The sequence below is a fragment of the Oryctolagus cuniculus genome, chromosome 11 (assembly GCF_964237555.1).
Source record: "Oryctolagus cuniculus chromosome 11, mOryCun1.1, whole genome shotgun sequence".
NCBI lineage: Eukaryota > Metazoa > Chordata > Mammalia > Lagomorpha > Leporidae > Oryctolagus > Oryctolagus cuniculus.
Genome location: NC_091442.1, coordinates 29,482,514 through 29,509,083, shown reverse-complemented (window position 1 = coordinate 29,509,083; position 26,570 = coordinate 29,482,514). Strand labels below are relative to the sequence as shown.

General features: G+C 58.1%; 1 protein-coding gene and 1 long non-coding RNA gene across 3 annotated transcripts; one reads left to right on the top strand and one right to left on the bottom strand.

The window, feature by feature from the left end:
* Positions 1-229: 229 nt before the first annotated feature.
* LOC138844328 (uncharacterized) lies at positions 230-6,618 on the bottom strand. Its single transcript, XR_011379980.1, has 2 exons — positions 6,486-6,618; positions 230-6,384 (listed from the first exon to the last, which is right to left on the bottom strand). It is a non-coding gene; the product is annotated as an uncharacterized lncRNA (long non-coding RNA).
* A 61-nt stretch (positions 6,619-6,679) lies between these two features.
* On the top strand, positions 6,680-26,507 carry ADRA1D (adrenoceptor alpha 1D). 2 transcript variants are annotated; one of them, XM_070051286.1, is made up of 2 exons: positions 6,680-8,963; positions 22,699-24,727. In XM_070051286.1, the coding sequence occupies exons 1-2, from the start codon at positions 7,850-7,852 to the stop codon at positions 23,322-23,324; spliced, it is 1,740 nt and encodes a 579-aa protein (XP_069907387.1). In that variant the 5' UTR covers positions 6,680-7,849; the 3' UTR covers positions 23,325-24,727.
* Positions 26,508-26,570: the final 63 nt, after the last annotated feature.

Below are 26,570 nucleotides of genomic sequence, written 5' to 3'. Positions count from 1 at the left end.
CTTTCTCACTTCCAGTTCCCCACCCCACAGCGGGTAGTCAATCTAATTTCAGAGGCCAGAGAAAGTTTCCATGGACATCACCTCTGCTAGAAAGTACTAACAAACACATTGTTCAGAAAGTACTAATAAACACATGGTTCGTGGAGTTAGCCGACCAAGATTATGTTACCGGAGAAGCAAAGGGTCCTTGTCTTCGTGCAAGAAAGAATTCAGGCATGAGACAGAGAGCAGTGGAAAGCAAAATAGCAGGGTTTATTAGGGTAGGGACATCCTTAAGAATGGATGGGCACCTCTCCAGACAGGACCTGAGGCTGGCACCGCGGCTCACTAGGCTAATCCTCTGCCTGCGGCGCCAGCACCCCGGGTTCTAGTCCCAGTTGGGGCGCCGGGTTCTGTCCCAGTTGCTCCTCTTCCAGTCCAGCTCTCTGCTGTGGCCCGGGAAGGCAGTGGAGGATGGCCCAAGTGCTTGGGCCCTGCACCCGCATGGGAGAATAGGAGGAAGCATCTGGCTCCTGGCTTTGGATCGGCGCAGCGTGCTGGCCGCAGCAGCCATTGGGGAGTGAACCAACAGAAGGAAGACCTTTCTCTCTGTCTCTTTCTCTCACTGTCCACTCTGCCTGTCAAAAAAAAGAACAGATGGGCACCTCTCCAGACAGGACCTGAGAGAGAGTGCGTAGTGCACATTTAGGCTGGGGTTTTTAAGGGGATGCCTTACCGCCTCTTCTCCTTCTTCTCCTCCCAAAACAAAGGACTTGGTGGATGTAAATACAAAAAATTCCTTTCTGAGTTTTTCCCATTGAAGTTACCAGACAGGGGAAGCCTGACTGGCATCACCTCACCTTAGAGGAAGGATGTTTATCAGGTAGAAGGTAGAAGGGGCAGGACCCCCTGGAAGGTCATGAGGATCCAGGCAGGACTTTTGAAATGCAGATACTGGGCTGCACCTGGAAGGTTATCGGGATGACTTTGAGATGCGGATGCTGGACCACTGTAGTTGTCAATTCCTTAGGCCTTTGTCAAACACACACAAGCTCATTTCTGACTTCCTACCTAACAGTTATCAGGGTGGCATTTAAGGTTCTGCTACAGGCATGGGGTGGATCCCAGAGAGAAGGACTGCTTACGCTCCATGAAGGTTAAAGCAACACAGCTGAGCTCCCAATCCCACCTTAATTCTCCTACCGCATGCCCAGAGCTGAGTGAGTTGGAATTGTCACTTGCGTCAGCACATTCGCAAATGGGATTTCCAACCCTAACCTTTTTTTAGCAAGCCATGTTGGAAATGTACACGTTAGGTCCAGTGTGGCAAGAACAGGCGTGTGAGAAATCATAGATGTGTCCACTGGGCCCAAGTAGAGGGTCAGAGCAGCTGATCTCTCTGCTCTTTTCACAATGCCTCCATCAGGCTAATACACAAATCGAGTCTTCCTGGGACTTTTGCTGTCCTGCTGCCCAGACAAGATGGACAGTTACCAAACCCATACCTTATCCCTGGGCACTTGGCTGAACCACATCCCCCCTTGCATCTAAGTGAGGGCGTGGGACTATTAGACACAAGTGTTGTGCTTGGCTCCTAAAATATCCAGAAAGTTCTCCCCACTCTCCCTTTGTTCTTTGGGCACCACTATAGACAATCCACAAGTCTCTAGGGACCTGGAGTGACTCCCAGGCTCAGAGTCACACAATGGGAGAAACTTAGATCCCAGAGTCCCACCGTGGAGCGGATCCGCTCAGGAAAGCTGCTCATCCAGGGATGTTCACGCTGGACTCCGAGTAGACAAGGAAGTTCCACTGGGCTCTGCCACTGAAATTTGGGGGTTGCTTATTCTAAGTTTTAACATTCCCCGACTAATCCTGGTCCTGAGAGTTTTCCACTCTGGTGGATTTTCCAAAATGTCCTACTCCTCACCTTATTTCCCGTCTTAAAGAAAAAAAAAAAAGAGAGAGAGAGACAAAAGAATTTCTTGTGGAGCGGAAGCAAATACAGCTGCAAAGCAAAGAATCCCTCCAAAGGTCCCCGAGAGCAGTGGGCTTCTGGCTAGGTTCTGAACATGAACATCATTCTGCTGCCACCCTGCATTTCCACTGCAATGGGAGAGAGAGTCACTGATTTCCAACTCTATTAATTTTAGGCAACTATTAGCATAAGCAGTCAAATCCTAAGTGGCCTCCAGTTGCCTCTGTTGACATAGGGATGGGGTTGGGAAGACGAACTACTCAATATCTCCCTTCTACAGAAACCACAGCCTTTCCCCAGGTACTTGCTAACCTATGACTGCAGACAGGTGCCAGCCCTGAGCACCAAACTCTGCTGTCCTGAAGGTTACGGAGGATGGCCTTGACTCCTCAACCCTAGACCCCGGGGCCCTTACTGACCATGATATATATCTGAGGAAGAATAGCACAATTAAGACCAGGAAGCTTCAGATTATGGGTGAGTTAGGGTTATGAGTCAGGGTATAGCCATGGCTAGGGTCAGGCCATGGTAAGGTTAAAGTTCAGGGCAGGGCTAATGATCAGCATAAAGTTGAAGAAAGGCTGCATGTCCATGTCCTCCATAAGGACTGACCCCAGAGAATGGCAGCTTTAACCATGTCTTCCAACAGCGTGCATGAATTAATACCCTGATGGGGCTCAGTACTCAGCTCCCTGCTGCTATTCGGGAGTGAAGGGGTCCTAGCAAAGAGTTCCTCTGGATCTGAACCACCCTTGAAGGGCTCATTGAAAAGAATCGCTAGGACTCAGATATCTAACCCAGAGAAAACGTTTGTCATGACAATGGGAAGGCTCTCATCCTTGGCGGCGCTTTCTGCCCAAGGATGGTAGGCACTTGGCTTCATTCAACATCACATCCACAGAGCTCTGAACAGTTGCTGTCATACAGATGGTGTTTAGCTAATCTGTGTTAAATGAATGAATGAAATTTTCCCAGGCATGGTGGGGTAGGAGGGACTGGGTGTTGACTAACTGGGCTCCACAAACAGATCTATGTGTCACAAATGCCTTCTCCACTGACATTGTCTTTCCCCATCCTGCACAGGAGAGGGATCAACCAGTAACTCCTCAACTCCCCCCTGGCCTCTTGTAGGCTCCCTTCAAGTCTTTGTAGGGACCAGAGGCCAGAGTGTTTCAGAGTTTATTGGCCCAGAAATTAACTTCTCAGTTATGAAACAATTCCTTTTCCTTTACTATCCCACTAAAGGGGTCTCATAAGAGAGAACAGTGAATACAGGTGCTTAGTCTTCCAGCTTAAACTGGAAGATCCCATGTCTCGGGATCACAAAGGCCCTGAGGGCTGGCCTCCAGGGCTCACTGGTCTAACAATCTGCTCACATGGCTTCTGGAGCCCACAGTGCCATGAGGGTACCCCAGGGCCTAGAACACAGCAGGAGAGAGGGACCTAGAGGGTCGACTCAGCCAGAGCTCCTGCACAAATATCTTCTTGTGTTTCCCTGAAAACATCAGCTGAAGGAAGAGTTCACTTACTTTAATCTCTGATCTTGTCCAATCCCATTTGTCCCACGTTAGAAAGAGACAGTGAGGACCTGTAGAAGCTGACGTCAATGTTGGGGTCCCAGGTAAGAGTTCCCACTAACACTAGGCTGGGCCTTTGGCTGCTTGGGATGTCTACATTCCATACTGGAGTGCCTGGGTTCAAGCCCCAGCTCCACTCCAGATTCCAGGCAGCAGGTGGTGGCTCAAGACTTGAGTCCCTGAGACCTCGGCCGAGTTTGGACTCCTGATTTTGGCCTGGCCCAGCCTTGGCTGTTGTGGGCATTTGAGGAGTAGACAAGTAGACAGAAGATATCTCTCTGTCTTCCCCTTTTCAAATAAATCAAATAATTTTTTTTTCATAAAAGCAGTGCCTACCAAAGCTGTCAGTGACTTCCCTGATGCCCCAGGACAGGCTCTGTATTCAGAAGTCACACTTTGCCTGCCCAGGCATTGCCTGTAATGGGGACAGTGCAGTGGACGGTGGAGAGGGGGGAGGAGGGCGAGGAGTTCACATCCTATCACAATTGAGGTCACCACTGCCCTGCCCATTCTTCTGCCATCTGTGACAAATATTTTAACCAAAGCACTACACGGAGCAGTAGTGTATTGAGGGGTCGTACACACATCAGTTTCTGAAAACTCTCCAAGGCGTATGTAGAGAACTGTGGCCCCACCTCCACAGGTCGCGTCAGGGTAAGGAGCTGTGAGAACTGGAAGGTAAGTCTTGACCCAAAGGGCACTCAGGCCACCGCTGACACCTACTTCCTTCAGGAAGGCCCTGAGGGTGGCCAGAGCGGGACAGACTCCAGACCATAACGCAGTAACGGGCTGCGTTGCTGGGCCCTGAGATTCAGCGAGAGAAGATGTTAGCAGGAGACGATATCCCTCTGCATTATCCGTGTCTGAGTTTCTAGAAACACAAGTCTCATGTGAGAGCCGTCTCAGGTGCAACAGCCTCTGACTCACACCTACTCACTCGTAGCCCAAATAGATCCCAGGACCCCTTGTGGGTGAGTCTCAAAACTCCCCCCCCCTTTTAAAGAAACAACAGCTCATGTTTGCTGGGGTTACCTCCCAAACTTTGAATGCCTGCCTCCAACTAAAAAGAGAGGGAAGAAACAGGAAAGAGTCCAGCTCTACAGGACCAAGTGTGTGATGAGCTCAACTAAAAGCATTACTGAGCCATCAAATAAATATTTTCAAGAGTAAAATGATCGCATTTAGGGAGAGCCACATGGTAACAGACTGGACTGGCATTACTGGAGCAGAGATAAAAACCGGAGCAGCTCTGGAGACAAGGGATGGAGTCACAAAGTTAGTCCACATGGCTCAGACGGCAGGAGTCGGTGGAGGGAGGGAGGCAGTGGGGGGAGGGTAGGAGATCAGGTGTCTAGCCATGGCAAGTACCTGGGTGGTGGCTCCGTTTTCATATGGGAACAAAACAGGTCGGGGATCCGAGCGTGGGAGATGGTGAGTTTAATTTAGAGCATGTTTGATCTGAGAGGCCCATGAGGTGTCCTAGGGAGGCCTTGGGGCAGGTGGTACTGAGCACTACCCAGCCACTCGGTGCTGACCCTGCCTGCCCGCAGCTTGTACTCTCAGTCCCTTCCCGGATGTGAGCTGCTGGAACAGGAAACTCACAGGTGATCTCACTGCCCCGCCATGTCCCTCCTCCTTAAGCTCTGCAAGCTCCAGAACCCTCTTTCAGACCCCCTGAGTTCTGCCAAGGCCTACCATGGGGTAAGCATGCCACCCCTCATCTACCCCTCGCTGCAGGAAGGGACATCTCCAGCCAGTTGTGCAATGGCTCTCTGAGAGAGCACAGCTCTCCATGTGACATGGGCCACGTAGTCCCCTAGCACCCCAGGTCTCAGGTTTTTTTTTTTTTTTTTTTTTTTTTTTTTTTTTTTTTTTTTTTTTGACAGGCAGAGTGGACAGTGAGAGAGAGAGACAGAGAGAAAGGTCTTCCTTTGCCATTGGTTCACCCTCCAATGGCCACCGCACCGCGCTGATCCGATGGCAGGAGCCAGGAGCCAGGTGCTTTTCCTGGTCTCCTATGGGGTGCAGGGAACCAAGCACTTGGGCCATCCTCCACTGCACTCCCTGGCCACAGCAGAGAGCTGGCCTGGAAGAGGGGCAACCGGGACAGAATCTGGTGCCCCGACCGGGACTAGAACCCAGTGTGCCGGCGCCGCTAGGCGGAGGATTAGCCTAGTGAGCCGCGGCGCCGGCTAGGTCTCAGGTTTTACTTTGCCTCCTGTTCCCAGTCTTCCTTGCAAACAGACAATGGTCAGAAGCAGATAGACTCTACTAGGGTCACACCTGTCCCACACCAGGAAATGGCAGCCAGGTGTGGACACTGAGCCCACCACCCTGGCCCCAGTCCTCCCAAGTGAGGAACTCCAGCCTCCACTTCCCTCTGTGCCTCCTTTTCAGAAAAGAAGCCCAACTCCAAGGCTTTGCTTGTATTCAGCTTCCGGCTAAGCCTTACCTACCACTCTGCTCTCATCGTAGCTCACGGTGTAAGTTCCCAAAGACGCACATGGAAGAGGGACGACTTCATGGGGAAACTCGGAGCCTGGGAGGAGCTGTTCTTTTCCTAGGAAGCTGTGACAACTGTGGCTTCCTGGACTGAAAGCCAGGAAGGGGGTTACCAGTCTTGCAATGTCTCTCCCATTTTCTGCTTTTGCTCCAAAGTCCCTTCTTATCCAGGTGTCAACCTGCCCCTGTGTCCAAAGCAGCCGGGGACACGGAGGCCATGGTTGTTGGTCTCCTCCCACACATCGTGTCCCTGGCATGACTCAAGCATCCTCATCCTGCTCCTACACAGCGGCAGATCCATCCTGCAGGTGCTCCTCCCTCTGCGACTCCGAGTGGCCAGTGCGGGGCCTGCCGCAGGAAAGCCTGTTTATGTTGCCTGAATGAATGACCCCTCCCCACGCCCTCCTGCCAGTCAGGGAGAGCCTCCTCACACCCTCCTCTCCACCTACCTGCACCTGCGCCTCAGACCTCTCTGTCCTCTGTCCTCCCTTCAAATCCTGCCCTGCCAAGCCCCATGTATCGACCAAACCCAGGTCCTGCTCAGGGACCCTAATGCATATTAACTCATCCAGTCCTCAGGTGGCCCATGAAGAATTGAGGCATAAAGCGGTCAAACAACTAATAGGGGGCAGAGCCTGGCTTTGGAGCCCGACTGTCTTTCGGCCCTCCCTCCCCCTTCACCACCCTGCCAAGTGGCCTTTCCCACTCTATCTCCCCAGAACGAGGCCGCTTATTGATAGAAGACTTATGTCCACATCTGAGACGCAGGAAAGCCACAGAGCACAGGTTGGTCGGTGTAGACCACTGTGACGTGCACAGCATTGAGGGTGGGGGGGACGGGGGCTGTAACTGGAGTCTCTGTGGTTGCTTCCCCTCCAAGCCCAGCCCAGGCTTCTGCCCCATTCCGGGGCTCTCTGCACGCCACTGCTTGGGGCAGAGGTGTCTGACAGCCTGCCCCGGCCAGTGGCCTGGGCGAAGGAAGGAGGTGCAGTGGATCCACCCAGGCAGTCCCAGGAGGCGCACCCGCTGCGGCCTGGGGCGGTCGAGACCTCGAGACGCACATCTCGGACGCTTGCTGCTCTCTGGCGGCCGGAGCCAGGAGTCCGGGGACCTGCGGGGTCGTGCCTTCTAAGCTCCGCGTGCCCAAGGGCACCAGCGACCGCCCCGAGAGCCTGGAGAGACGCATGCGGTTGAGGGCGAAGGGGAAGGGGTCCGGCGAGGCGCGGGAGGCAGCGCGAAGGGACTGGAGAGGGGACAGGGCGGGCACCGGCTCCCGCGCCGGGGCGTAGGTGGCTGCCGTGCGGTCGAAGCGCGCGGCCAACGCCGCAGTCCCCGCCGGTCCGCGGAGCGCCCGCTGGCCCGGCGCGCAGAGCCCCTTCTCCCGGGGAGCGTGGCGCCCCCTCCCTCGGCGCCGCCGCCCCCTCTTCCCCGCTCGCGCCGCTGCCCCTCCTCCGGCCCGCCCCCCGCGCCAGTCGCGAGCGCCGCAGTGGCCGCCGCCTGCACCGCCCGGCCCCGGAGCCACCGCTCTGCCCGCTGGCCTGGGCGCGCTCAGAGAGCGGCGCGCGTCGCCGGCCCCGGCTCTTCGGTCCGACTCCTCCGCGGGCCCTGGGGCGCCCCGGCCGCCGCCAGCCCCCGGCCGCTGCGCTCTCTCCCGCTACCGCCGCGCTCCGCGTCCCAGAAACTCCGGCAGGACCCCGACGGGACCGGCGCGCCGGCCCGGACCCGCAGCCCCGCGCGGCTATGCCCGGTGCCCCCTTCCCTGCCGGTCGCTCGTCCTGCGCCGCAGCCCGGCCCCCGACGGCCTCGCGTTGAGATGACTTTCCGCGACCTCCTGAGCGTCACTTTCGAGGGACCCCGGCCGGACATCAGCGCCGGGGGCTCGGGCGCGGGCGGCGGCGCCGGCGCGGGCGACACGGCTTCCTCGGAGAGCCCGGCGGTGGGCGGCGTGCCGGGAGCGGCAGGGGGCGGCGGCGGCGGCAGCGTGGTGGGCGCGGGCAGCGGCGAGGACAACCGGAGTTCGGCGGGGGAGCCGGGGGGCGCGGGCGGCGGCGGCGAGGTGAACAGCACGGCGGCCGTCGGGGGCCTGGTAGTGAGCGCGCAGAGCGTAGGTGTGGGGGTCTTCCTGGCAGCCTTCATCCTCACGGCCGTGGCGGGCAACCTGCTTGTCATCCTCTCGGTGGCCTGCAACCGCCACCTACAGACCGTCACCAACTACTTCATCGTGAACCTGGCCGTGGCCGACCTGCTGCTGAGCGCCACGGTGCTGCCCTTCTCGGCCACCATGGAGGTTCTGGGCTTCTGGGCGTTCGGCCGGGCCTTCTGCGACGTGTGGGCCGCCGTGGACGTGCTGTGCTGCACCGCCTCCATCCTCAGCCTCTGCACCATCTCTGTGGACCGGTACGTGGGTGTGCGCCACTCGCTCAAATACCCGGCCATCATGACGGAGCGCAAGGCGGCCGCCATCCTGGCGCTGCTCTGGGCCGTGGCGCTCGTGGTGTCCATGGGGCCGCTGCTGGGCTGGAAGGAGCCGGTGCCCCCGGACGAGCGCTTCTGCGGTATCACCGAGGAGGTGGGCTACGCCGTCTTCTCCTCGCTGTGCTCCTTCTACCTGCCCATGGCGGTCATCGTGGTCATGTACTGCCGCGTGTACGTGGTCGCGCGCAGCACCACGCGCAGCCTGGAGGCGGGCGTCAAGCGCGAGCGCGGCAAGGCCTCCGAGGTGGTGCTGCGCATCCACTGTCGCGGTGCAGCCAGCGGCGCCGACGGGGCGCCCGGGACGCGCGGCGCCAAGGGCCACACGTTCCGCAGCTCGCTCTCCGTGCGCCTGCTCAAGTTCTCCCGCGAGAAGAAGGCGGCCAAGACGCTGGCCATCGTCGTGGGCGTCTTCGTGCTCTGCTGGTTCCCCTTCTTCTTCGTGCTGCCGCTCGGTGAGTGACCCCCTTGCTGGCTCCCTGAGCCAGGGGCTATGCGTGCCCGGCACCCGCACCCTGAACGTGGGACGCGGACTCAGCCCCTTCTCTGGGCTGTCACTTGTGGGAGAACCAGAGGCCCTTGGCGCCTGCGTGTTTCCTCTGAGAGGGCCCTAACTTTTGCCGTTCCCTCCTCTTTGCTATCCCAGCCCTGGGCTGGGGTTACCTTCCAGACCCCTCTGAATGTGAGAGGCCACGGACATCTGTGTGTGGTTCAGCCGTGTACCCTACGGCTGCCTGGGGTGGGGGCACAGAGTGGGCGGGAGTCCAAGCTGTCGTTCACTCGGGGGCCGCAAGCGCTGGCCTGTGTGTCCATCCGCAGACACCAGCAGCTCCTGCTTTCTCCCAGCACTTGCCCATTTCTGAAGCCCAGGCCTCCCCGGAGGGCATCGGGTGAGCAGGCTGGGCTCTCGCTTCCCGCCATCTCGGAGGGGCTGCGGGCAAGGAGCTGCAGGTGGGGAGAGAAGGAGGAAAGGCAAGCCAGCGCGTGGGAAGTTGGGGTCATTCCTCGTCCTTTCTCACCGTTGCTCTACCCTTTGGCTCTTCCGGGGACTTTCCTAGTTCTTTCCCAAGCTGCCCGGAAGCCCTGGGAGGGGGCAGCTGTTCTCGACCTTCCTCCCACCCGTTGAGGCCAGGGGCTGGGGGCTGGACCAGCACAGGGCGAAGAAGGGGGACAGAAGTCACCAGGATTCAGTTGGCCCCTGGCTGCAACCTCAGCCAGCCGAAGCCCAGGCTGCCCTGGCCTGCCCCAGACCTGGCTCCCTCCACATGGCATGGCCGAGTGGGGGAACGGCTGCAGCCTTCCTCCTGCTGCCCTGCCCGGCCTCCCGCACAGCAGCCGCAGTGACCCTAATCCATTATAAGTCGGATGCCACTGGTCTGCTAAACCTCCCAGTGCTTTCCCAACAAAATCCAGACTCTATACCGTGACCCCTGAGACAGTGGCTCCCAAGTGTGCTATAGTCCAAACACACAGGGGCTATTATGAATATTTAATTAAGACTTAATTAAATATTCATAAATATTCATAATATTGCCCTGCAGGAGTCAGGGCAATCCCAGACTTCTGCCCACCTGCCCCTGCTCACGGCTTCTTCCACCCCCTGTGCCCCTCTCTCCAGGTTCCTGGTCCAGCCTTTGCATGTGCTGTCCTCTCTGTCCTGACTGCTGACCCGTCCCAGCTAGTCCCCCCATCCTTTAGATCTCCCCACAGGTGTCCCCCTTCAGAGACTCCCTCCTGAACCTTTCAGTCTGAGCTGCCCCCCCCCCCCCCCGGAAGCACTAGATCGTGAGCTGCAACCCCAGCTGTATGTAAGCGGTGCTTAGTTTGGTGTCTGGCTGCCACACTGACCCGGAAGCTCCACGAGAGCACAGCAGTGCCGGCTGTCATCCCAGGTCCCACAGCGCCCAGCACGGTCCCTGTCCTATAAGGAGCTTCCATGAGAACTACAGGCTCCAGCACCAGACAGCCTGGGTTCGATTCCCAGCTCTGCCTCTTCCTAGCTGGGTGACTCCAGGCAAGCCCTTTAACCTTTCTGTGCCTCTGCTTCTTATCTGTGAAACGGGAGTGGTGGTGATGGAAGAGAGCTCACTGGCTACAGGACTGGGGTGGGAATGCAGGGAGCTGTGATGTGCGTGTGTAACGGGGATGCGTGGTGAGTGTCGTGTCAGCTGCTGCTTTGGTAGTAGGTAAGGAACGAATAAATCACCCTGTGAAAATCGCCCAACCAAGGGCTGCAGGGTTGAGGGACAGGCTCCGAACAACCCACGTGGATGACCCTCTTGGAGGAGGGGGCACACAAGCAGACAGGAGAGAGCTGGCTGCCTCCAGGATTGACAGCCACCACCAAGCCCGCTGTATGCCTGTTCTGGGCGCCCTCATGCTCCCCGCAGCCCTGTGGTGCACCCCGGCCCCCTGGGGGAAAGCTCCCACCTGGGTGTAGAGTGCCTGTCTCTGCACCTCCCTTTTTCTCCCTTTTCTACTTCTAACTTCTTTTTGAATTTTATTTGCAGAATAGTGCACAGATAAGGAGAAAATAAGATAGCAAGCACCCATGTACCTGTACTCACCCACGAATGTTAGCGGTTTGCCGGATTTGCCTCCAATCCCTCTCTGTGTCTCTCTCTTTTCAAAGAAACAAAACACAGCAGCAACTCAGTGCTTCTTCCCCTCCCATCCTGGCTCCCCTGGCTCCCCAGAGGTGAATCCGGCCCTTCCCACTCCCGTGCATGTATTTATACGCTCACCACAAACATCTGTATCCATAACAACACACAACACTGGCTCACGTCTCTTTGGAATTTGTATCAATGGCTCCATGCTGTGCAAATTAGTCTGCCATCGGCCTCTTGCAACCAGCCTCATGTCATTGAGATTTATCGATGCCCGGGCCATTTTAACAGCAGGACATTTGAGAGGATTCCATGGTGCGTGGACCCAGTCTCCTGCGGAGTGGTGGGTTTTTTCCTAAGTTTTCATGATTGCAGTCCAGACTGCAAAAGGCTACTGTTTTTCTGAGGCCTAGATCCACAAGTCCTTCTCTTCCAGGAAGTCAGCTCTAAGTTTTCATGACCTTCGCCCCTTGCTGGCACACACTGCTCTTTCTCAGTCCCTGCTACTCTGTTGCCCCTCACGTGTTTCATGGTCCCTGTGACTTCTCTGCCTGTGCTGCACTGCCCTACCTACACTCCCAGAGCCCCCTCCCTGGGCCCCCACAAAGGGTCCAGGGACCCTGGAGTCGCTGGGACGGGTGATGATCAGGATGGAGGCCGAGCAGGAAACAGAAATGTTCCTGTCTGCCGCAGGGAGCTTGGAGGGGAGCGGGCGAGCAGAGCCTGACACATGGGAGCAGGAACGGCCTGAGGCTGAGCAGGAGGAAGCGGGCACTAGGCCCAGGCAGGGGGAGGTACCTGGGAGGAATGGGGACGTCCTGAACAGCAAAGTAGGGGTCAAGGGGTGAGGCTCCCAAGGGGCGAGCAGTTCTCTGTGTGGAGGTGCTACATCTGTGCTGGAGGGGAGAGCTGGATAGTGGGACTCAAGGATAGGGTGCCTGCAGGAGCAGGAGGTTCAGCCCCTGGAGAAAAAGGACAAAGAGAGGAGAGGGCCTGGGGCAGAGCACCTGCTTTGAAAGAGCTAGAAAGAGGCAGCGGTCGGGGGGGCGGGGGCAGGAATCAGCCGTTCAGGTGGTACCTCCCTCCTGCCAGTACCTGGTGGCCCCCAGAGGTGTGACCAGCACCAAGGATGGGGGGTGGGATGGAGGAGGAGCAGGGTGGGCATAGGCCTTGGAAATGAAGGCATCCAGTAAGGCCACCAGCCTGGGGGTGTTGAGCTTACCTGGGGTACTGGCACCTCCACATTCACCTCTCCACACACAGACCAAATTAGCTCCACAACAGCTCCAATCATGGCCAAGACAGCAACTGGGAGGTAGTCCTAGAAGTCCAGCGGGTATTGAGGGCCTTAAGAAAGGGCCCCAGTCCCAGAGCAACATTGGCATAGTGGCCAATGTCAAGCCAGGGAGAGAGACAGCACCACCAACAGGTGTCTTGCACCATGGGGGTCTCTGGGGGCCCAAATCACTGGCTGGCAGAGACTGGGACCCAGAAATGCTGGGGAGCCCAAGAGTCACTGCCTGCTTGTCTGCTGTCCCCTTGTCCCCAGGATGAGCCACTGAAGCACATGTGTTCCCCTGGGGCAGACAAGCATCACTGAGCAGGAACCTCAGACATGGCGCATCTGACCCTGCGATTTCCGCAGCCAGGGGAGACCCCTTGTCCCAGCAAGAGGGCACCTACCTGCCTGGCATTCCATGCCCCTGCCCAGTGGAGCCCTCTGCTCCCTGGCTCGCCTGGGCCAGGCCTGCCTAGTGCCTGTTGAGCGGCATGATCACTAGCAGCTCTCCCCTTTCAGTCTCCAAGTGCTTCCACTTTGGATGATCGGGTATGTGGGCACCAGCCCCAGGAGCTGCGGGGGAAGGGCTCTTGGCAGCCCTGCACATGACAGCCGTGCACACCCAGGCCGCACCCCAGCAAGCTGATGCAGGGCTGTGTGCCAGGGAAAATCACAGGAGATTGCCGATCATCCCTCCCTGCAGGCTGCGTTTAGTTCCATGTCCAGAGGCACCCACAGCTGCAGAGTGTGATTGGCAGCTGGGGACAGGTAGAGCCTACTGCCTGTGGCTTCCCTGGATGACCTGAGACTTGGGGCATGCCCAGAGCCGCAGGCCTGGGACGAGGGGGCCAGCTGGAAAGGTGCCTGAGTACAGCCACTGTGCCAGGGACACTTGCTGCCAGAGTCCCCTGAACCCAGATATCTGGGCCAGGAATGCAGAACGCCTCTCCCAAAGGGGGGAGGGGAAAAGGGAGAAGGGCAGGAAAACCCTGTCCCAGGCAAGCACCTGTGTGCACAAGCACTTCCTTTTTCCAGGTGCGTCCAGAGACACGGCTCTCCTCCGTGTCTTCTTAGCAGCGCTTGGCTTTAGGCTGCCTGGCAAGTGGCCCCAGCCATGCCCAGAGGTGGACCTCCCTCTCTCTGTCTCTGTCTCTGTCTCTGTCTCTGTCTCTGTCTCTCTCTCTCTCTCTCTCTCACACACACACACACACACAGGACGGTCCACCTCTCCATCATTCTTGGCACCGCAGACCACAAGGCTTGTGCTTCTGCTATCTCTTCTCAAGGTGTGGGAGCTTCCCAGAGACTCAGAAGCCCCAGGACAGGCTAGCCGATGTCCCGGACCCCTCCCCCTAGTCTGTGAGCCGCACAAGGCCCCTCTCGCACGCCATCAGCCTCTTCTGCATCATGCGACCTGCCTGTCGGGCCTCGCTGCCCACCCTGGACTGAGTTCCGTGTCCCACATGCACCTCCACCACTCCCTGTACACTTCTGTCACCGTGCACTGTAACTGGGGACATTCAGGCATGCAGCAGGAGGTGGGACAGCCAGGGGAACTGTGTGTGTAGGCACAGAGAGTGAGTGGCCTTGTCGGAGGGGTGCCCTTGATGTGAGAGACCTGGTGGTGTGTGCGTGTGCTGTGTGACACGAGGGCTCAGGAGATGAGGCCGGACGCCCTGGGTAGCAGAGTGGATGAACAGGGTATTCACGCAGCACACGGACTGCCACAGACAAGGAAAATGCACAACCGATCCATGCACACGACAGCGCAGATGAGCACCACAGCTATTTCATTGAGCAGAACAAGCCTGGTCTGAGGTTAAAGGCAAACTCAGCAAATGATTCTGTTGTATGAAGTCCACAAGCAGGCAAAGCTAGTCATGGGCAGTAACAGTCAGGATTGTTTTGCCCACATGTCGGAGACCTTCTGGGGGACTAGAATGTTCTCTTCTTTGCTGAATGGTACTTGCATTGGTGTGTGCAAACAAGAGTCATCCAGCTGTGCACTTCAGATGTACATACACGAACCTGACTGTCTGTGGGGTATTCCCTCCTTAGAGTGGCAGAGAAGGTAGGACGCAGGCTGCAAGCCACGCTGAGGAATTGGCGACCAGGTGTGGAGAGCGGCTTTGGTGGGCAAGGGTCAAAGGACTCATCTCCACAAGTTCCTGGAGACCCTGCAGGGGTCTGCAGGGGAGGAGGTGGGGTGCTTTGTGGCAGCTGCTGTGACAGCAACCCCGATGCAAAAGCCTGCAGGAGGGCTGGCATTGTGTCTCCTCTGTGCCTTTGTGGCACCTGGCACATGGGAGGCACTCAGTGAATGGGTGCGGAGGAAGGAGCGGCGGTACCCAGGGCCTCCTCACACCCTGCCGTGCCAGGGCCGTGGGCGGTGAAGCACGGCCCTCTCCGTTCATCTCGTTTTACTCTAGTGCAGTAGCACGGTGTTTTCTTATTGGCCTAATCTGCTTCATGGAAGATGGAGCCTCTTAGTAAGAGGTTGAGTGTGCGTCCGCTGCAGTCACGTGGAGGCACAGCGCGGTACCGCACATCTCTAGAACCTGCTCATTCTGCTGAACTAAGCCCGTGGGCAAGTCCCCGTGCCCCTGCTGCAGCCCCGGGCAACCCCCATGCCGCCCTGATTCTGGGAGTTTGACTACTTTAGAGACCTTGTAGGAATGGAACCTGCAATATTTGTCCTTACGTGACAGACATCGTAACAGCCCTCTGTTTAAAGTCAAGTGTCCCAACTAGTGATAGCTTGGGGGTGGCCCTCCATTTATGTGACCTAAAAATTTTTAAACGTAACAGTCAACATTATTGAGTGATTATATGAGTAAGCAATAAGTCTCCACACACATAGAAGTAGAGAAAACCATACGATGAGCCCCCATGTGCCTGGAGCCCTGCTTCAACCCAGCGTTGCACTTGGCCCATCCCAGTCCTGTCACTCCGGGTTGTGTTGAAGAAATCCCGGAAGTCACACTTCATCTGTAAAGTCTTTCAACACATATTTCTTGAAGATAAGAATTTTTTGAAAGACACAATCCATGATAACTCATCAAAATAATTGCTTAGTATCATCAAATATCTACTTCCTGGCCGGCACCGCGGCTCACTAGGCTAATCCTCCGCCTAGCGGCGCCGGCACACCGGGTTCTAGTCCCGGTTGGGGCGCCGGATTCTGTCCCAGTTGCCCCTCTTCCAGGCCAGCTCTCTGCTGTGGCCAGGGAGTGCAGAGGAGGATTGCCCAGGTGCTTGGGCCCTGCACCCCATGGGAGACCAGGAAAAGCACCTGGCTCCTGGCTCCTGCCATCGGATCAGCGCGGTGCGCCAGCCGCAGCGCACCGGCCGCGGCGGCCATTGGAGGGTGAACCAACGGTAAAGGAAGACCTTTCTCTCTGTCTCTCTCTCTCACTGTCCACTCTGTCAAAAAAAAAAAAAAATCTCAAAATATCTACTTCCTGTTTGAATGTTGCCAACTGCTTCATACACATGTTAAGCTGCTTTGTTTGGATGAGGATCCAGGAAAGGCACCTGTGCTGCCTGGGCTCCATTCACCTACTAGGTTGCGTTCATGGTGGAGCCTCCCTCCCGTGTTTTCCTTTCAACTTCTTTACTGCAAAATCCAGATCGTTTGCCCTAGATGTGTCCCAGTGGGGAGTTTACATCTCTCAGTGCCATCTGAGTGTCCCTCTGTTTGCTGTACTTCCTGTAAGCTGGTTTCATGAGGTTCAAATCCCAGGGTCTGGGGCAGAATTCTTCTCTTCTGTGGCAGCAGGACTGGCCAGGGCCCACAAGTTATCATCCTGCCCTGTCAGTACTAGGGAACGTTCCAGCCCTTCACCTACTGGTTGACCATGGCCTGGACCCATTTTGTCTCTGCGGCTTACAGTGGTGTTACTCTGATTCTCTCATTTCTTCTGCGTTTCTTCATTAGAGTCCTAACAAGAACTCACAAGTAACTTGGGTTGGAGCAGAATTAGGACGGGAGAGGCAGAAGGGTGCTCGGTGTTCCTCTTTTTCGATCAGGTCACCAGCACCCACGGCTGACGTGACACCAAGAGCTTCTCAGTGCCATGATGGGGTTGGCGTGTTTTCAGACATCCCTGTCACTGCAGCACGTGACCGACATCCCTGCTCTCGGCTTGACCGTGGGGCGTCCCTGACACCCCGCGTCTCCAGCACCCTCACTTTCTGGTCTGATGAGAAGTCGCGAGCTTGGCTTGTCCTTTGCCCCAGACCTAGAATTTGCCGTGTTCTGTTGGTTTTTCACAATGCATGGGGCAGTCTGGAGACCTCTCAGCTGTTCGCTGGTGCCGAGTCAGTCGCTGACTCAGGGCGTCCAGGGCTCTGCCTCCACCAGGCAGTCCCCCTTGCCCTAACCCACTCCTCCTCTTCTCTCTGGAATCTTTTCTCGCTTGCTTGCAAGAATGGTCCCTGCTACTTACCTGTTAAAAGAATGTTCTCGTAGTAACCTTGATCAGACTTCCTTCTCCAGCTTCCAGTGTGTGCCAGCCCCACTCAGGGTAGCTTCCTCCATCCGGGCCCTGCCCTCCCGGCTTAGGCACATTCTCCGGGATCCACCCTTGGCCCTGTCACCCGTGCCTCCCAGATTCTCAGCCTCAGGGGCTCTTGTCAGTCCCCCTTCCATTCTGCCCCTTGTCTCTTTCGGCTCCTAACACCTCTCTTTCCCCTTCCCCTTCCACTCCTCCAGAGACCTTCCTCCCCTTAGATCTGTGCTTCCAGACAGGCATCCCACACCACAGCCTCCACCCCCACCCCCACCCCGGACCCAGCCACTAGGTCCCACTAGCCTCCTGGCCCCCGGCCAGCTCTCTGGCTGCTCTAGCCAACTACCATAGTGTGATGTCTCAAACCGTTTGTTATCACCCAGTTCTGCAGTCAGAGCCCTGGCAGGTTGTGCTCCTGCTGGAGATTAGGAGGGAGGGGCAGGGGGAGCCCCGTCCTTGCCTCTTCCAGCTTCCAGAGGCCACCGTATTCCTTGGCTGGCGGCCCCCGGCACCTCCGTGCAGCCTGCACACAGCTCCCACCCCCGTGTCCATCGCCACCTCCTCCCTGACTCTGACCCCAGCTCTGTTTCCCCTTGGGAGAACCCGTGTGAGTCCCTTGTCCCTGCCAGGGGGTAAAGATCCCCTCTCCACCTCAAGATCCTTAATTCCATTCCCACCTGCAAAGCCCAGTTTGTCACTGAAGGTGACATCGCAGGTTTGCACGGTCCACCCGCCAACCACGCTGGCTCCCTTTGCAGAGCTGACCTTTCTGCTCTGCCCTTGTCACCTCTTCCCCCGCGACAGCAGAGGGGTGTGCTGGGTGCACACCAGGAACCTGGGCGGCGGCCCCAGCCCATCCTTCCTCACCCCACCCCGTCAGCCACTCTGACCTCCTTGACATCCCTTCAGTCGTTTTTGTCCTTTCCTCAATCAACTGACTAACTGATCAGCAGCAGGTGTATCCCATGTGCCAGGCACTGCTCAAACTGCTTTACCCTCCTGATGATCCCATGAGGTACATACTATTTGCAGCCTCATTTTACAGATGAGGAAACTGAGGCATGGGGAGATCGAGTGATGTGACCAAGGGTCCTTGGTTCATCAGTGTCCCTTCTCGCCTGGGTCAGAGGTCAGGCTGGAGCCAGGGTCAAGGGTCAGTCGGCAGCCATGTTCTCAGCTTAACCCCTCAGCTGCTGTGTGCATCCCCAGGGCTCACTGCCCTGCTCCCCTCCTGCCATGGATGCTGGGGACCCGACTACTTCCTGTGTGGCCCCACCCTCCCACAGACCCCAGCCTCTGAGGTCCCGGGCACATGTGCACCACATGTGAGCCCTGCCTCATCATGTGCCCAGGAGAGCAGGGGGCTGGGCCCTGAGTGCTGGGGGGTACCTGATAGTGCAGTGAGGGACTCCCCCGCCTGGGACCCCTGCACAGTGCTGCCCTGCTCAGACCCAGGGGACCCCAGAGTTGTGAGGCTCGTGTTAGGCTCAGGGTCCAGTTAGGCTGAGCTTGAGGGCCAGCAGTCAAAACTTAAGTCTTGGCCACTCAGAGCCTGGGCTGTGGCATGCCGGGGCCATAGATCAGGAAAAAAGTGGGTTCGGAAGTGACAAAGAGGAAGGAAGGGAAAGAAGGAGAAAGGGGGAGAAGAGAGAGAGGAGGAAAAAAAGGGTTCGTGGGGGAGATGGGCAGAGTCCAGTGCCAGCATAGAGATGAGGGGGTACGGACAGGCCTGTGCCCCACCCCTCCCACAGGAGCCCCCATGGCCCCAGGAGCCGCCCCTCCGCCACATACACCCCTATAGCTACAGATTTTATCTCTTGCCACTGTCTCTTACCCCTGCTGTGCTCCAGCCTCCCTAAAATCCTGGTTGTCCTTTCAACTGGTCAAGGGCCCTGCTGCCTCGGGACCTTTGCTCATGCCCTTCTGTCTACCCAGGGTTTCTCAGGGATGGTTCACTCCCCAGCGGGGGCTCCAGGTCTCGGGTCATGTGTGCATTACTCAAAAGGTTTGTCTGACCCTTTATACAGCAGCAAAGAGGTCTGCCAGGGGGACCAGGGTCCTAGCCTCTCTCAGGGAAGGAGATGTTGTACTCCAAGGTCTAACTGAACTGGGAGAAAAGGAGGGAGGGAGGGAGAGAGGGGGTCTGGTACTGGGGATGCCTTCTCTGCTGGGAATGTGGGGAACCTGCCTGTCTACACTCCTCCATGGCTGACTGTGAATACAAAAGTCACAGGTGGAGAAGGGCGGGGAGGGGGCGCTCGGGTGAGCCTGCCCTTTCATGGTCGGCTACACGTGATGAGCCAGGCTGGCTGTGAATTCGGACCGCCCGCCAAGAACAAGTTCCCTTCTGGTGATGCCAAAAGAGCACTGTTGCTCACGCGGCCTGTGCCCCTGGCCTCCGAGCTGTCTGTCCTTGGCACAGTGTGGCCAGTTTTCCCAGACACAGCCATGGCCCTCTCTGCCTTAGCCAACATCTCAGCAGCTCCTCCTGGGCCTGACCATTCCTGTTCCATTGGACAGGATAATCCAGGCTGCAGCCAACCCTAGCCTGGGCTTCCCCTACAACACGCGGACCAGGCTGGCCACCAACATGCTGCCTTGCTAGCTAACATGGGAAAGCAGGTTAGACCCCTGACAGCCACCCCAGCGTAAGGAATGGGGGGAGCTGGCAGGTGCAGCCAAGCCCACCGCGTGGATTCTCATCACGTGAGAAAACGAGGCAAGAGCAGTGTTTACCCTGCGAGGGCTTCTCCTTGTAGGCCGCACCTCCTCCCCACTCCCAGCCACCTGTTGAGTGGAGAGAAATTGACATGATGGGCCCGCTCCTGCCCTGCCTTACCCAGCAGTGAGCAGAAGAACTTCGATGGCACTGAGGTCTAATCCCTGAGTCGAAGATTTGGGACCAAGCACAAGGGCTTGAAGACTCATCTGTGCACTCAACAGAGTCTCAGGTTCCCTGGACACAGAGCGTGAGAAGGGCTTGTTTCTACGTGGGATTTATTGTGGGAGGGCTCTCGGAAGGCCCCCAAGAGGGAGGGATGTAGCCTCAGATGCAGTCTGGCCTCAGGCTGGCCCCATGGGGTCCCTGGAGCAAGGAAGCCAGCACAGAATGAGGCTGTGAGACCTGTCCTGTCCACCCATCAGCTTGTCATTGGCTGCAGGCTGCCCCCTGAGGGGCAGGGGTCTCCCCAGGTTAAAGCGGCCCCCATTGGCCCAGGGCAGGCTCTCCAGTGAAGGGGGCAGTGGTGAGCCTTTGGCAGCCAACTGCCCCAGCAGCTGGGGCTGAGGCACCCAGGTGGGACCCCAAGAGCACCAGCATTAAGTCTGCAGGGGGACTTTAGAGCAGAGGCTCGAGGGTGGCGAAGGAGATGGCTCAGCAGCTATCCGGGCTCCTCCCAGGAGCTGGGGCAGTTTAATGCTCTCTCCAGGGAGCAGGCCATCAACCTGGCCTTCTGAGTGCTGCCGGGTACCCTTGAGGCCACAGGGAAGGCAATGAATGCCATACAGCAGAGCACAGGGCGCCCAAGGCCCACACTCACCAAAAACCACTACCACCACCTGCCCAGACCGTGGGAGTGGGCTTAATCAGACAAAGCTCCTTGCAGCAGGGGAGGCCAGGCCAAACATGAAGGGGAGGAGTCCCCTGTGGGGAGAGCAGGAGGGCTGCCCTCCCCACTGGAGAGCCACGTGACAGCAGACGGGCGTGGGCCTGCCACTCCTGGGGCTGCCACTGGGAGGAAGAAAGCCAGTGGCTGTGGCTCCGGACCCCAGGGCCCCCAGAAGGCGAGGGAAAGTTCAGGTTCTGTCTGTAGTGATGTGCTGGGAAGGGCAAGAGCTTGAGGGCCATACCGACTCAGACGCGTGTCCTGACGTTGCCACATGGCCACGCTGCCCGGGATGTCCTGGGGCTTCCGTGAGAAGTCCGTCAAGGGCCTGGCATGGGACTAGGTGGTGCCGAGCTCTCAGGAATTCCTCAGCTCCGGCTGGAGAAGTTCAGAGAGCTGCTGCAGAAAGTGGGGAACAGGCAAGGGAGGGGAGCTGAGACGGCGGGAAACAGTGCAAGGAGCCCCGTGTGCTCGGGGCTGGCTCAGTGGCTCCGGGTTAGCACCTGGCTGGATGAGGCCAGCGTGAGTCTGGAACACGTGGGCAGGGCAGGCCCGAGGAGAAGGTGGCTGTAGTGCTAGTGCGTGGCCCCCCAGCTGCTGTGCGGAGATGAGGCTGTGGGGACACAAGGACAGGGGCAGGGGACCGCGTAGGACACTGCCTGGGAGACGAGGGTGGTGGTGCGGAGTTGGGGGGACTTAGGGCTCTGCAGGAGTTGGTGGTGGATGAGATGCAGGCTGTGATAGAAGGAAGAATCCTGGAATGTGCCAGGCACCTCCCGTGTGCCACACGCGGTGTGGGCAGCTTGGGCAGCAAACAGTTGCCCTCAGGGTTCTTAGCAGTGCGATGTGCTGGGGGGAGGGCGAGGCAGTACAAATGACTTGGCTGGGTCAGGACAGGGAGGTGCAAGGAAGGCATCCAGGAGGAGGTGCCAGTGGGGCTGGCACTACCAGGAGGCAAAGTGAGGGCATTCTGGGGAGATCGTGTGCCAAACAGCCAGAGGCAAGAGCAGGGAGCCAGTGTGCCGCGGAGGCCCGTTGGCCCCTTGGCTACTGCACATGCAGGCAGAAGTAAGGCTGCACAGGGACCCTCGGGCCACGAGACAGAAGGGGGTGAGGCTGGGGGCTGGAGAGGTGGGCGGCCAAGGGAGCAGCACACGGGAGCCCCCCTCGCAAGCAGTGGCACAGCCGGACTTGATTTCAGCGAGAAAGGCTGTGGACGGTGTGGGGTGGGAGCAAGAGATCTCCCTAGGGAAGAGAAGGAGGCTGCTGGGCACTGGGAGAGTGTGGCCTTGGCCCCAGCACCTCCATCTGCCCACTGAGGCTTTCCCGAGGCTGGGGTAGAGGAGCTGGCAAAGATGTGCAAAGGGTGAGGAGGTGAGGCAGCTGGCCGACCCAGAAGCATAACTCAGAGTGACGGGCAGACAGGAACACTGGTCATAGCAGACAAGGGCTTTGTGCATCGACGCCCTCCAATGGTACAGCAGTGATACAGGGACTGTGCCATGAGCCCCAGTCCTACACTCATGGTGCGCAATGGGGAGGGATATGCCCGCAGCTCCCTCTGAGACCCCTGCAAGAAACCATGGGCTGATAAAGAGAGGAGCAGCAGGGAGAGGGAGGCAGGGAGGTACAGGTGTAGACTGGGCACCCAGGCAGAGGTGGGGGTGAGGCTCACCCCTGCTGCCTGCGAGAGGAACAGAGGGAGCGGGAGCGTCTGTTGGGAGCTGTTGAGTGTGGCCTGAGGAGCCCCCGGCCCAGCGTCTCTGCTCTAGGCACAGTGTGGGCAGTGAGCAAATCAAGTTGTGGCCGCTGATGCTGCCCACTCACACCCCCAGACCTCCCATGCACATGGGCCAGCTTCTACCTGAACACTTGCCTACGTCCTGGCCAGGGGCTGCCTCTGCCACCAACATCCCTGCCGTCCTCCAGGTAGGAGGCCGGCAGCCCAACGGATGACTAATGGGAACAGGTGTGAAAAACACCCGCTGATGGGAGCCCTCTGAGATCTGTGCTCGTCTCCCTGAGCTCGCCAGTGGGGTTACGCCCCAGTCATGTCGCTCTGGGGATGATGAACTTGACAACACACCTGTCCTTGGCTTCCTGCTCTTCCCTCTTCTGCCCATTCCACCCTGGGTGTCTCACTGATGCCCGCAAATTAACAGCTTGTGTTTGAACGCTTGTCACAGAGTCTGCTTCTGGGAGAGCCCAAGGAAAAGCAAACCTCGGCAGGATACAGGAGGGAAACCGTGGGCCCAGAGAACTGAGGCTAAACCCCAGCTCCTTCCTGTGCACGGAGCTCCCAGCTCACCGCAGACTCCTGCCCAAGCCTCCTGAGCACAAACAGAATATGAACGCTACAGCAAGACCCCAGCCCCGCTGCTCACCCATCCTGATCAACGCAGGCTGGTATCACTGTCCTCTGGCCAGCTTCAGGCTCACCCCTGGAAAGCACAGTCCACGGATTTGTCATCCTGGGCTAAATATAAAAGGCTCGGAGCCTGAGTCACAGGGCTATTTTCAGCACTCTGTCTTGCTTTGCACCGTTGAGGGGTGCTGTTCTGGAGGGCCACCTTCCTGGAGGCTGAAGTCCATCAACCCTGCTGGCCCCCACATCCCAGAAAGCACCTTGGGCCCTCGAACCCGTCGGCTCTCAGCCACTGTGTCTGGCCACTGTCCAGGCCCCAGCCCAGGGCCGAGGGCGCCTCTCTCTGGGAGGATGCAGAAGTGGGGAGGAGCGGGCAGAGAACAGACACAGGTATTTAGCGGGAGCCTGCTGAGTGCTGGGCTCTGGAAGGGAAAGAGGGGACGTTGATGGCCAAATAAGTGCTCAGGGCGCTGTGAGCGGGAGTGGAAACAGCTGTGCTATGGGATGTGTGTGTGCCCTTCCTCCCAGGGTCCCTCTGTGGTGGGATGGAGGGTTGCAGGAGTCCCCAGGTCCTCGGTAGGGGACCCTGCTCCTCTTTCTTTTGGAGAACGGGGAAGAGAGAGAAGATGGCATGATTTGTCAAGGCCCGCCTCACACCCCGGCCTGCTTGGTCTCACAGGCCCCTGTGGCCCCCCGCCAGGATCCAGCTTCCTGGCCGCCTGTTGCCCTCCATCCACTGCTGACCAGGATGAGAAAGATGGCCTCTGCTTCCCTGGTTGTGCCTTGGCATCTGGCCGTGAGGTCTCTGGTGGGGATGTCAGGGAGAGGTTTGTGAGCGAAGGGCATAGCGCAGACCCCAGGGCTCCGACCCCCACCCGCCTGGAACTCTTCTAGTTCAAAGCTACCCCCAAAGCCCTTTCCACCCAGGTGCAATGGTACAGCGCCACCGCCCAACATTCCCACATGGGCACTATGTTCACTGTGGCCTGACTCCAGCCCCCATCTCTCATCTGCTTAAAAGTATCCGTGGCTCCCACTATCCACAGGGTAAAAGCTGAGCTTCCCAGCCTTTAAGGTTCTCCCCCATCTGTCTCTATGAGGTTTTCTGAGTTTATCCTACGGGGAAGTCCCAGCCCACACTTGGCAGCTTCTTGCCCACTTGTACCTCCCCCCTGGAACGTCCTCATCCCGCTGCCTCTGGTCCAGCCTCTGGGATGCCGGGGAGCTGAGCCTGAGTCCACCTCCCTACACGCACATATTGGGTACCACCGTCACCTACCTGTGTTTCCATGGTATTTTATTCCCGTTGCTACCCAGGAAGCCAGGGCCATGGTTAATGCCTCCTGTGGATGAGAGGCCAGCCCACTGCCTGGCCTGGGGCAAGTTTTGGTCAACGTTTAATTCTGGCTGTGGGTGTTTGGTCTGTCAGTTACGCTGCAGACGGGACTGTCACAGCCCACATGGGAGAATCTGGATTTGAGTTCTGGCTCTGCTCCCAACTCTAGCTTCCTGTTAATGCAGACCCTGGGAGGAGGCAGGTGTTGGCTCAAGCAGCTGAGTCCACCCACGTGAGAGATGTGGATCAAGTTCCTGGCTTTGGCCTCGGCCCAGCCCCAGCCCCAGCTGTTGCAGGCATTTGGGGAGTGAACCAACAGATGGAAGCATCTCTATCCCTCATAAATAAATAAATATATATTAAAAATTTAATCCTGGGGTTCTTCCCCCTCTTGCTGCTAGGGACAACTTAGGCACCTGGCAAAGTCTATAAATTCCTTCTCAAAGTATTTTCTTTTTTATTTTTTTAAAAAAGATTACTTACTTTTACTTATTTGATATATTTTTTTTTTAATTTTTTTGACAGGCAGAGTGGACAGTGAGAGAGACAGAGAGAAAGGTCTTCCTTTTGCAGTTGGTTCACCCTCCAATGGCTGCCGGCCAGTGCATCGCACTGATCCAAAGCCAGGAGCCAGGTGCTTCTCCTGGTCTCCCATGCAGGTGCAGGGCCCAGGCACTTGGGCCATCCTCCACTGCACTCCTGGGCCACAGCAGAGAGCTGGCCTGGAAGAGGGGCAACCGGGACAGAATCCGGCGCCCCGACCGGGACTAGAACCCGGTGTGCGGGCGCCGCAAGGCGGAGGATTAGCCTGTTGAGCCGCGGCGCCGGCCACTTTTACTTATTTGAAAGGCGAAGAGAGAACCTTCCACATGCTAGTTAACTACCCAAAATGTCCACAGCAGCCAGGGCTGGCTAGGCTGCAGTCAGGAGCCCGGGACTCAGTCCAGGTCTCTCACACGGGTGGCAGGGGCCCGAGCACCGGAGCCCTCACCTGCTGCCTTCCAGGGTTCGCATGAGCAGGAAACTGGAGTGAGAAGTCGGGACATGAACTCAGATACTCAGGAGATGCCGGCGTCCCCAGGGGCATCGTAGCTGCTGTGCCAGACTTCTGCCCCTTGGAGTCACGCTTTCAAAAGCAATAAACAAAATACAGAGGATGCAAATGAAGCTGATTTTACCAGAAAAGTTGTCAAAATATTTTGACACGGCACCGGTGACTTAGTAATAAATGGCCTTCTATGCTAAGACATTAAACAAGACCCATTCTAATGCCAGGCATTTCCAAATAGCTTAGAGAATATTCCAGAAAAGCTGCCGTGACAGGACAACATCCGCGGGAAGTGCTGAGGCTAGGCTGAGTCATTCAGAACCGCGAGATGGCACCAGTTTTGATCCACAGAAATGCCTCCTCACATGGCTTTGTCTAACTCTGCTTTGTTGCCTGCACTCACCGAAGAAAATGCCCCGTTTCTTCGGGTAGAAGCGCGTTAACACGGAGGTGACTGCTTTCCCGCATGCAAGTTCATCGAATTGCACCAGCCTTGGCAGCCGTCAGCTAATGGCTCAGCCAGCCCCCCCCCCGCCCCCACCTCCCCCGAGGCTGGCGAGGGTCGCGCCACCCCCATCCCCCACCCCCGGGGCCTCCCCGACTGCAAGCTGCTCACAGGCCTGGCTCTCTCTTCCCTGCAGGCTCCCTGTTCCCGCAGCTGAAGCCGTCCGAGGGCGTTTTCAAGGTCATCTTCTGGCTGGGCTACTTCAACAGCTGCGTGAACCCACTCATCTACCCCTGCTCCAGCCGCGAGTTCAAGCGCGCCTTCCTCCGCCTGCTGCGCTGCCAGTGCCGGCGCCGCCGCCGCCGCCGCCCGCTCTGGCGCGTCTACGGCCACCACTGGCGGGCCTCGGCCGGAGGCGGCCCGCACCCCGACTGCGCCCTCAGCGCGGGCGCCGCGCTCCCCGGAGCCGCCCTGGCCCTCACCGCGCCGCCGGCCCCCAGCTCCGCCGCCGCGCCCGAGGGGCAGGCTGCGGGCGCCGGCCGTCGAAAGCCGCCCTGCGCCTTCCGCGAGTGGCGGCTGCTGGGGCCCCTGCGGCGGCCCACCACGCAGCTGCGGGCCAAGGTCTCCAGCCTGTCGCACAAGATCCGCGCCGGCGGCGCGCAGCGCGCGGAGGCCGCGTGCGCTCTGCGCTCGGAGGTGGAGGCCGTGGCGCTGAGCGTCGCCCGCGATGTGGCCGAGGACAACACCTGCCAGGCCTACGAGTTGGCCGACTACCGCAACCTCCGCGAGACTGACATTTAAGGCCCGCTCTCCCTTCCCACCCCTACCCCGCACACCTCCCACCCCCCACCCCCAGCCAGACGA